The 11,514-nt window shown below is 43.2% G+C and overlaps 1 protein-coding gene across 6 annotated transcripts in view; it reads right to left on the bottom strand.

Moving 5' to 3' along the window:
• LOC110499338 overlaps nucleotides 1-11,514 on the bottom strand; it is a 33,940-nt gene continuing 22,426 nt past the window's right edge. For all 6 annotated transcript variants that reach the window (XM_036956202.1, XM_036956198.1, XM_036956199.1 and 3 more), the window contains exons 9-16: nucleotides 11,145-11,312; nucleotides 9,813-9,915; nucleotides 9,123-9,352; nucleotides 8,776-9,040; nucleotides 4,249-4,572; nucleotides 3,048-3,212; nucleotides 2,766-2,834; nucleotides 1-1,067 (exon numbers count right to left, since the gene is read on the bottom strand). In XM_036956202.1, the coding sequence (XP_036812097.1) occupies nucleotides 618-1,067; nucleotides 2,766-2,834; nucleotides 3,048-3,212; nucleotides 4,249-4,572; nucleotides 8,776-9,040; nucleotides 9,123-9,352; nucleotides 9,813-9,915; nucleotides 11,145-11,312 (1,774 nt within the window). In that variant the 3' untranslated portion in view covers nucleotides 1-617. The remainder of the gene's footprint in view (nucleotides 1,068-2,765; nucleotides 2,835-3,047; nucleotides 3,213-4,248; nucleotides 4,573-8,775; nucleotides 9,041-9,122; nucleotides 9,353-9,812; nucleotides 9,916-11,144; nucleotides 11,313-11,514) is intronic.

Genomic DNA, 11,514 nt, shown 5'->3' with positions numbered 1-11,514 from the left:
TTTGTTTGACAAACTACATTTATTTTTTACCACTTCTGCAACTGCAATATGAAGTGTATTTTGGAAATATAAGTTATTCAACAGCAGAAATGTTACAAAAAAACAAGTGCAAATAGTAAAAGGAATGAACAGAACAGGTGAAAATATATATAGGTAGGTCAATCCTACTAGGATTCATCTTTTGCATTGTTCAACAAAGTGCCTGAAAGAAATCATGTGACGTTTGTTCACTTGAAGTGATTTACCTGAGAAAGTGGAACATGTAGACAGTTGAGTCCCAAATGGCACCCTGCTCCCTATATAATGCACTACTTTTGACCAGAGCCCCATGGGACCTGGTAAAAAGTAGTGCACTACATAGGGAATAGGCCGGGGTGCCATTTTGGATGCAATCTTGGTCGTCTAGACGACAGGCACAATTCTATATGGAAGCAGCCAGGTTATCTTCCATTGCATTCTTCTTTGGTTTCTTTCTGCCTCCTTCCTTCATATAATCTTCATCCCTCCTCTCTGTGCTTCTCCCAGTCTCTTCCTTCAGTTCGGTGCTTCTCTCTGCTTCCCTTGATTCTCCACCTCTTTGCCCCATGTCTGAATCTTTCTGTAAATTGCCTCTCTCCTCAGTCTCTCCCTTCCGTCTGTTCTTCCCTTCTCTCCTCCACCGGTGCTTCCCTCTTTTCTGTGACCCTCAGTTCTACTTCTGTCCTTTCTGCCACCATGTCTTCCATATCTGGTTCCTCATCTGAATCCTCGAGCGTAAGTTCCACCATCTCCTCCATCTTTAGGAATGTATCTTCCTCCTCCCCCTGAATGTCCTTTTCTTCCTCAGCTTCCTCCATGACTATGAGCTTTTCTGGTGTCTTCTCTTTCTCATCGCTCTCATCCTCCATCGCCAAAGTCTTCACTGCAATCCTCACCTTGTCCCCCTCATCTTCTTCTCCTTCCACCTCCATGACCCTGTCCCCCTCTCTCTCTTCCTCCCCGTCGCTCTCCCTGTGGGAGTGTTGGCTCTCCTGGCTGCTGCTCACAGCATCCTCAGGCGGAGGCTGCCAGAAGTCATACAGTTTATCCTAGAGGCAATACACACATTATAAAACATATCACATTGCTTTCAAACACATCACCACAGCTTACCCTGTAGGGAATACACATAATATTATTCTAACACTTTTACTCTGCAATAATAAACACAGCATTAAACCAAACACAGCTGTGCGATACTATAGTTACCCTGGGAATACTTCCTGAACTAACTAACTAACTAACTAACTAAACACACACACATACATACAGTACCAGTCATAAGTTTGGACACCTACTCATTCAAGGGTTTCTCTTTATTTTACAATTTTCTACATTGTAGAATAATAGTGAAGACATCAAAACTATGAAATAACACATATGGAATCATGTAGTAACCAAAAAAAGTGTTAAACAAATCAAAATATATTTTAGATTCTTCAAAGTAGCGACCCTTTGCCGTGATGACAGCTTTGCACACTCTTGGCAATTTCTTTACTCTGTGGTCCAACTCATCCCAAACCATCTCAATTTGGTTGAGGTTGGGTGATTGTGGAGGCCAGGTCATATCTGATGCAGCACTCCATCACTCTCCTTCTTGGTCAAATAGCCCTTACACAGCCTGGAGGTGTTTGGGGTCATTATCCTATTGAAAAACAAATGATAGTCCCACTAAGCCCAAACCAGATGGGATGGCATATCGCTGCAGAATGCTGTGGTAGCCATGCTGGTTAAGTGTGCCTTGGATTCTAAATAAATCACTGACAGTGTCACCAGCAAAGCATCCCCACACCTCCTTCTCCATGCTTCAATGTGGGAACCACACATGCAGAGATAATCCGTTCATCTACTCGGTTAGAACCAAAAATCTCAAATTTGGACTCAAAGGACAGATTTCCACCAGTCTAATGTCTAGTGCTCGTGTTTCTTGGCCCAAGCAAGTATGTTCTTCTTATTGGTGTCCTTTAGTAGTGTTTCCTTTGCAGAAATTTGACCATGAAGGCCTGATTCACACAGTCTCCTTTGAACAGTTGATGTTGAGATGTGTCTGTTACTTGAACTCTGTGAAGCATTTATTTGGGCTGCAATTTCTGAGGCTGGTTACTCTAATGAACTTATCCTCTGCAGCAGAGGTAACTCTGGGTCTTCCATTCCTGTGGCGGTCCTCGTGAGGTCAAGTTTCATCATAGCGCTTGATGGTTTTTGTGATTGCACTTGAAGAAACTTTAAATTCTTGAAATGTTCTGGTTTGACTGACCATGTCTTAAAGTAACGATGGACTGTCATTTCTCTTTGCTTCTTTGAGCGGTTCTTGGACTTGGTCTTTTACCAAATAGGGCTCTCTTCTGTATATCCCCCTACCTTGTCACAACACAACTGATTGGCTAAACCACATTAAGGAAAGATATTCCACAAATTAACAAGGCACACCTGTTAATTGAAATGTATTCCAGGTGACTACCTCATGAAGCTGGTTGAGAGAATGCCAAGAGTGTGCAAAACTGTCAAGGCAAAAGGTTGCTATTTTGAAGAATCTAAAATGTTAAATATGTTTTGATTTGTTTAACACTGTTGGTTACTACATGATTCCATGTGTTATTTCATAGTTGTGATGTCTTCACTATTATTCTACAATGTAGAAAATAGTCAAAATAAAGAAAGATTGATTCCAGGGTTTATCTATACACACACATCTAGCTATGGCTTTATGTACTATAGCTGTACTGTATCTCTCTATGCATGTCTACCTGGAGAGGCCTGGTTCTCTGGACCAGCGCGTGCCACTTGGTGTAGATCCTGGCAACAAGGTCCTTCACCTGGAGGGAGAAAGAGTGAGCGATGAGGAAGAGAGAGCGAGAGGTGGGGTGGATAAGGAAGAGTGCGGAGAGAGAGGAAGAAGAGAAGAAAGAGGGAGAGAACGAGGGGGGTTAAGAGCTGTTTAACTAGAGAGAACATATCATCATTAATGCATTAATGTGGGTTACAGTTCCCATAGAAATGTTGTCTATATGGAAGAAGTAACTACATACCCTGCTCCTGTAAAGCATCTTCTCACTCTCCCTGATGTCACTTTTGATGTGTTTCTCCAGCTCAGCACTTAGCAACAACAACTGGTTCTTTTGCTCTGAAGGGAAGAACTCAAAGTTGGTGGCTTCGTTGGCCAAGGCCAGGAGGCTGTAGCATAGGTAGTAGGCCTGAAAACAACAATGTGTTCATTAGACACCAACCGGAAGAAAACAGGGATGACTTTGACAATTGGTCATATATATATATATATACACACACACACACATTTACATATATATACACACAGTTGAAGTCAGAAGTTCACATACACCTTAGCCAAATGCATTTAAACTCAGTATTTCACAATTTCTGACATTTAATCCTAGTAAAAATTACTTGTCTTAGGTTAGTAAAGATCACTTTATTTTTAAGAAAGTGAAATGTCAGAATAATAGTAGAGAGAATGACTTATTTCAGCTTATATTTCTTTCATCACATTCCCAGTGGGTCAGAAGTTTACATACACTCAATTAGTATTTGGTAGCATTGCCTTTAAATTGTTGAACTTGGGTCAAACGTTTTGGTAGCCTGAATTTGGCCCATTCCTCCTGACAGAGCTGGTGTAACTGAGTCAGGTTTGTAGGCCTCCTTGCTCGCACACGCTTTTTCAGTTCTTCGCACACGCTTCATTCATCAAATGATGTCAATTAGCCTATCAGAAGCTTCTGAAGCCATTACATAATTTTCTGGAATCTTTCATGCTGTTTAAAGGCACAGTCAACTTAGTGTATGTAAACTTCTGACCCACTGGAATTATAAGTGAAATAATCTGTCTGTAAACAATTGTTGGAAAAGTTACTTGTGTCATGCACAAAGTAGATGTCCTAACCGACTTGCCAAAACTATAGTTTGCTAACAAGACTTTTGTGGAGGGGTTGAAAAACTAGTTATAATGACTCAGGTCTAAGTGTATGTAAACTTCCGACTTCAACTGTATATACACTTCCCTTGCAAACCACTGTCGGTTGTGTGACCTAATGAACACAACCCCAGTTCTCCTGATTTAACCTGACAACAAGTGTAGTCACTTTGAACCAGACGCAAACAAACCTGGGAGGGACTAGCTGCTGCTCTTGTCCAATAAGAAACTCATATTTTGTTGCAAAACAAATTCTGTTGCAAAAATACCCTTATATACACCCTGGTAAATAACCCTTTGTTGACCTGCTGGTCCAGGGAGGCACAGTCCTCCTCTTCCTCCCGCTCTCTGTGTGGGTGGTGACTCCTCCTGTAGCAGGAGGTGGCCAGCCCCCGGAGGAGTGAGGAGGGCCGCATTTGGGAGAGGTAGGGACGCAGGTCTGACAGCTGGAACTCTGTGTTGGAGGGAATGTAAGTGCATCTGTTGTTTAGCAGCTTGGAGATGGCTGACACACTGAGGTGTCTCCTGAGTTGCTTGCCGCGCATGCTGTCTGGCAGGAGCTCAACCAGCCAGCGCAAGTTGTGGTGGTCCTCAGTCAGGGCAATCAGCGACATGCAGATCCTGGGTAGCTACAGGACAGGAGATCGATCAACATCAACAATCAGACAGGAGAAACAGACACACAACACAGTGAGATGAGTTTACCTAGGAAAAGGAAAGAAATAAAGTTCAAACTAGCAAAATAGAAATGGTGACAAGCATTCATTCATCTCCAGCACTATACCAGTGTCTACATACAGTGAGCTCCAAAAGTATTGGGACAGTAGCTAGGTTTCCATCCAATTTGTGACAGATTTTCATATTTTTAAAAATCTGCATTTTCCACCAGACATGTGTTTCCATCAAACTAACCTTTTGCGGATAAAAGGCTGTGTGCGATGATGTAGTGCACATAAAAATAACTTTTGCAGTTAAATTACAAGTTAAATGGGTTTCCATGGGGCCTCCCGAGTGTCGCAGCGGTCTAAGGCACTGCATCGCAGTATTTCCTCTGACACATTGGTGCAGCTGGTTTCCGGGTTAAGCGAGCAGTGTGTCCAGAAGCAGTGCGGCTTAGCAGGGTCGTGTTTCGGAGGACACATGGCTCTCGAGCTTCGCCTCTCCCGAGTCCGTATGGGAGTTGCAGCAATGAGACTGTAAATACCAATTTGATCCCACAAATTTGAGAAAAAAAAGGGGTAAAAAGTAACATTTTATTTGTATATAAAATAAACAAATGAGTTTCCATCGCATTTTCAACTTTACTGATGGTTTTGTAACAAAAATTGTTGCATTATGTTGCAAATGTGCCCAATCTAGTCTTGGCACATGCACATTAACCAACATCTCGCAGATACAGTGCTGGTAGGCTACCTACATTATGAGATTATTATGGAGAAGAGTGATATTTTTTGTATTTGTCAAACGGCAGCCAAGCATTGATGATCATGTCACCAAAATAAGACCCTCGATATTCATTGGAAAAGAGCATCAAGCTCATCACCTTGCACTTTCACCTCCCAACTAAGTTCATCTGTAGCCTAATAAACAGCATAGTTTACAGATTGGTAGTGGGAGGACCACACAACATCGCGTGACTCCAAGTTTACTTAAAAATGATGGTTATATTAATATTTGCTAATAAAGGCATTTCCACTGCCATTTCTCACATCATTTATTTTAGACTTAAAAAGATCCCACCATGTCGAACAAACAAATTGTCTGTTGGCATTTATAAAATTGTACCGGCATTTCATGTTTCCATCAGCCCAGTCGTGATGGACTTTTTTCACGCGTCAGGTAATTCAGCTGCATGAAATGGTTGGCTGGAAGCCTGGTTGGTGACATATTTTGGGGGTTTTGGTCTACAGCACTTTGGATTTGAAATGATACAAAGTTACAGAGGCACAAACATCATACCCCCTAAGAAATGCTAACCTCTCCTGTTCTTGTAATGGTGAGAGGTTAGCATGTCTTGGAGGTATGATATAAAATGCTAACCTCTCCTGTTATTGTAATGGAGAGAGGTTAGCATGTCTTGGAGGTATGATATAAAATGCTAACCTCTCCTGTTATTGTAATGGAGAGAGGTTCGCATGTCTTGGAGGTATGATATAAAATGCTAATCTCTCCTGTTATTGTAATGGAGAGAGGTTAGCATGTCTTGGAGGTATGATATAAAATGCTAATCTCTCCTGTTCTTGTAATGGTGAGAGGTTAGCATGTCTTGGAGGTATGATATAAAATGCTAACCTCTCCTGTTATTGTAATGGAGAGAGGTTAGCATGTCTTGGAGGTATGATATAAAATGCTAATCTCTCCTGTTCTTGTAATGGTGAGAGGTTAGCATGTCTTGGAGGTATGATATAAAATGCTAACCTCTCCTGTTATTGTAATGGAGAGAGGTTAGCATGTCTTGGAGGTATGATATAAAATGCTAACCTCTCCTGTTCTTGTAATGGAGAGAGGTTAGCATGTCTTGGAGGTATGATATAAAATGCTAATCTTTCCTGTTCTTGTAATGGAGAGAGGTTAGCATGTCTTGGAGGTATGATATAAAATGCTAACCTCTCCTGTTCTTGTAATGGAGAGAGGTTAGCATGTCTTGGAGGTATGATATAAAATGCTAATCTTTCCTGTTCTTGTAATGGAGAGAGATTAGCATGTCTTGGGGGGATGATTTTTGTGCATCTGTAATTTTCTCACTCATCATTATTCATCATTATTCATCATTGGGGCGGCAGGGTAGCCTAGTGGTTAGAGCGTTGGACTAGTAACCGAAAGGTTGCAAGTTCAAATCCCCGAGCTGTTCCTAGGCCGTCATTGAAAATAAGAATTTGTTCTTAACTGACTTGCCTAGAAAAAGAAATAAATGCAGTGCCTGTTAATTTATCATCGAATCACAGCCTACTTCGTCAAACGGGTGATGATTTAACAAGCGCATTCGTGAAAAAACACTGTCGTGGCACCAATGTGTACCTAAACATAAAAACAACACACAAGTATATATATTTTTAAACCTGCATATTTAGTTAAAAGAAATTCATGTTAGCAGGCAATATTAACGAGGGAAATTGTGTCACTTCTCTTGCGTTCAGTACAAGCAGAGTCAGGGTATATGCAACAGTTTGGGCTGCCTGGCTCAAACTGTGAAGACCATTTCTTCCAAAAAAGACTAATTCATTTGCCAGAATTTTACTTAATTATGACATAACGTTGAAGGTTGCGCAATGTAACAGCAATATTTAGACTTATGGATGTGGTTCCGTATTTCACTGAAAGAATAAACGTTTTGTTTTCTAAATGACAGTTTCCAGATTTGACCATATTAATGACCAAAGGCTCGTATTTCTGTGTGTTATTATATTATAATTAAGTCTATGATTTGATAGAGCAGTCTGACTGAGCGGTGGTAGGCAGCAGCAGTAAGCATTCATTCAAACAGCACTTTCCTGCTTTGCCAGCAGCTCTTCGCAATGCTTGAAGCACAGCTCTGTTTATGACTTCCAGCCTATCAACTCCCGAGATTAGCCTGGCAATACTATAGTGCCTATAAGATCCTCCAATAGTCAAAGGTATCTGAAATACAAATGGTAGAGAGAAATAGTCCTATAATTACTATATTAACTACAACCTAAAATGTATTAACTGGGAATATTGAAGACTCATGTTAAAAGGAACCATCAGCTTTCATATGTTCTCATGTTCTGAGCAAGGAACTGAAACGTTAGCTTTCTTACATAGCACATATTGCACTTTTACTTTCTTCTCCAACACTTTGTTTTAGCATTATTTAAACTAAATTGTTTTTATTTATGTATTATATTAAGTTAAAATAAAAGTGTTCATTCAGTATTGTTGTAATTGTCATTATTACAAATATATATATAAAAATCGTCCGATTAATCGGTATCGGGGTTGAAAAATCCTAATCGGTCGACCTCTAGCCAACACACCGTAATGGTGTTGTCCACCACCCTTCTTCCATCGTCATATTTGACAGGGAAGCCAAAATGCTCCCATCCATGAGACTTAAATGAAGCAGGAGGCATTTCCTGTTCTTCAGCTCCTCCCCCAGCCATGGCTGTCACTGCTCTTCTTTTCGTAGCTTTCTGCAACGCGAGCATCCAGGATTGATACGTTGGGATTCAACATGCCCCGTTCACGTGAACAGTAAGCACAACTGCTTAAAAAATTATTCAATCAGGCTTCAGAGCAAAACACAGCACTGTCTTTATCTTTCACTGCAAATTTGCATCAAGATTTAGGGAATTACTTTAAAAAGTAACAGCAGCAGTAAAATCACACTATGATGGTTAAACTCTGCAATTGATCTGCGGTTCACATGCGTGCTGAGCCGTGGGGGGTGATCTGTACGGATCACGGATCAACTACGGTCCGTTACATCATTAGTCATGAGCATATGTAGATTAAGTGAAAGTGCAGCTTTTGTGATTGGACCTAGAAAATTCTTGACCCTGTTTCAAACGGGCTATTTTGGGACCGTGTTTAAAACAAGTCAGTGCTAACTCTGCTCCGGAGCAGAGCCAGCTAGCCCTGGGCTAAGGATGGTGCTAGTCCACTTTACAATGTGCAAGCGTGAACACTCCCTTAGCCCTGGGCTTATTTAGACAGCAAATAACTGGATGGGAGAGACAAGCAAGTAGGAAAATAAGTTAAAAACGCTGAGGCGGGGATTGAACCCACAACCATTGGGGTTGCACATGTACACGTGTTTCTACGGCACCACGCAGAAGCCACAGAAGAAGAAATAAATAAAACAGTTGACTGACCATGATGTCCAAGTCCCTTATGCTGTTGACCAGGTTGTGCAGTAGGGAGCGGAGGTGCTCAGTGGGCTGGAGGGCGAGCTGCGTGTCCAGGCCCACTCTGCTCACCACCGTCAGGAGTAACAACAGTTCTCCGTCACTGTAGACCCGCGGGCACAACGACGTGCAATGACACATGTACTTGATGACATTGTCAAAGTTGTGTCCAGGGAAAGTGCTGATCTCCTTCTTGCTGGACAGGCTCTCTGTGCTGATCTGGAGGCCCTCTCTACATACACACAGGTAGTTATTATCTGTCTATCAGAAAAATTGTATGAACAAGGTAGTTACTGACGCACACACAGACTTACATCAGGTCTCCCTCAGTGAAGGGGGGTTGTAGGTTCTCCAGGGGGAAAAGGGCGACAAAGGGAACCCCCATGTTCATGAAGACCAGGGTCATGTCTCCAATACTGGGCACCCACACCTCAAACCTCTCACTCTTATTCAGCACCATGTGTTCAGCAGCGGAGCAGGCAATATCTCCAAGGGCCTTTAGTACCTGATGACATGTCAGCCTGTCTGAGTGGACTGACATCATCTACAGGAGGGAGGGAGAAAGAGAAAGAGAGAGAGAGGCTGACGTTTTCTCTGTCTTTAATGAGCCATCCTCATTTGATTAAAAACAATTTAGTACCCCCTCGTTAGTCCTCCCCCTATGTTAGTCCCCCCCCTCGTTAGTCCTCCCCCGGGGCAGCAGGGTAGCCTAGTGGTTAGAGCGTTGGACTAGTAACTGGAAGGTTGCAAGTTCAAACCCCCGAGCTGACAAGGTCGTTCTGCCCCTGAACAAGGCAGTTCACCCACCGTCATTGAAAATAATAATTTGTTCTTAACTGACTTGCCTAGTTAAATAAAGATAAAATGTTAGTCCTCCCCACAAAAAAAGAGTCGCAAACCACCAAAGAGAGAGACATAATACATTGATCAATTAAAATTAAGCAATTATACAAACAAATCAATCAATCTGATTAGTCTAGCACAGGTAAAAGGGGGTGTAGTACCTGGAAGAGCCAGCGGGTCACCTGGGGAGGACAGGGGGAGGAGCAGTAGGCTCTCTGGAACAGCTGGGAACTGACCTGGGTCCTGAACTGGTCTGGAGAGGAGCTGAGAGACACAGAGACACAGAGGGAATGAGAGAGGGGAAAAACACATACCAGAGAGATGAGAGAGAGGAAGGAAAAACACCTGAGAGATGAGAAGGGGAAAACACATACCAGAGAGATGGGAGAGAGAGAGAGGAAAAACACCTGAGAGATGGGAGAGAGAGGGAGGAAAAACACCTGAGAGATGAGATGAGGGGAAAAACACCTGAGAGATGAGATGAGAGGGGAAAAACACCTGAGAGATGAGAGAGAGAGAGGGGAAAACACACACCAGAGAGATGAGAGAGAGAGAGAGGGGAAAACACACCAGAGAGATGAGAGAGAGAGAGGGGGGAAACACACACCAGAGAGATGAGAGAGAGAGAGAGAGGGGGGAAACACACACCAGAGAGATGAGAGAGAGAGAGGGGAAAACACACACCAGAGAGAGGGGGAAAACACACCTGAGAGAGAGAGAGGGGAAAAACACCAGAGAGATGAGAAAAACCAGAGATGAGAGAGAGAGAGAGGGGGAAAAACACCAGAGATGAGAGAGAGAGAGAGAGAGAGGGGGAAAACACACACCAGAGAGATGAGAGGGGGAAAACACCAGAGATGAGAGAGAGAGAGAGAGGGGGAAAACACCAGAGATGAGAGAGAGAGAGAGATGGGGAAAAACACCAGATATGAGAGAGAGAGAGGGGGAAAAACACCAGAGATGAGAGAGAGGGGGGGGGGGAAACACCAGAGATGAGAGAGAGAGGGGGGGGAAAACACCAGAGATGAGAGAGATGAGGAAAACACCAGAGATGAGAGAGATGAGAGAGGGGGGAAACGCCAGAGATGAGAGAGAGAGAGGGGAAAAACACCAGCGATGAGAGAGAGAGGGGAAAAACACCAGAGATGAGAGAAAGGGGGGGAAAAACACCAGAGATGAAAGAGAGAGGGGAAAAACACCATAGATGAAAGAGAGTGGGGGGGAAAACACCAGAGATGAAAGAGAGAGAGAGAGAGAGGGGGGAAAAACACCAGAGATGAGAGCGAGAGAGAGGGGGAAAACACCAGAGATGAGAGAGAGAGAGATGAAAGAGAGAGATGAGAGAGGGGAAAAACACACCAGAGAGATGGGAGAGAGAGGGGGAAAAACACCAGAGAGATGAGAGAGAGGGGGGAAAAACACCAGAGATGGGGTATTGGGGCAAGAGATGAGAGGACTGAACATTTCCTCTCAGTCACACACACACACCTCACCATAGGATTGTTTTCTGTGTGGTGTCACACGGGGTGACGTTACAGCGTCTCAGCTGCAGTGTGTGTTGGCTGAAGAGACGCCCAAAGTTGTCCAGGTTGAACACCGCTTCCCCGGGGTGCAGGTCCTGGATGGCACTAGACAACACCGAGAAACGCTGCAGGAAATCCCTGGGGTTGACAAGAGATACACACATGGAAGTGTGGGATTGTGGTTATTAGTCCTCCTGCTGTGTGTGTAGTTACCTCTGCTCCTAGGATTAACTGGAAATGGGGTACCTAGACAGTTCAACAGAAGATGTCCGCTGCATGCATCTGCCTTAAATCGACGTCATCGGCGCCCGTAGAGCGGTTGTTGTTAAGTGCCTTGCTC

Source organism: Oncorhynchus mykiss, chromosome 20 (assembly GCF_013265735.2).
Source record: "Oncorhynchus mykiss isolate Arlee chromosome 20, USDA_OmykA_1.1, whole genome shotgun sequence".
Classification (NCBI taxonomy): domain Eukaryota; kingdom Metazoa; phylum Chordata; class Actinopteri; order Salmoniformes; family Salmonidae; genus Oncorhynchus; species Oncorhynchus mykiss.
Note: the sequence above shows the minus strand (reverse complement) of the source record. Positions and strands in the feature narration are given on the sequence as shown.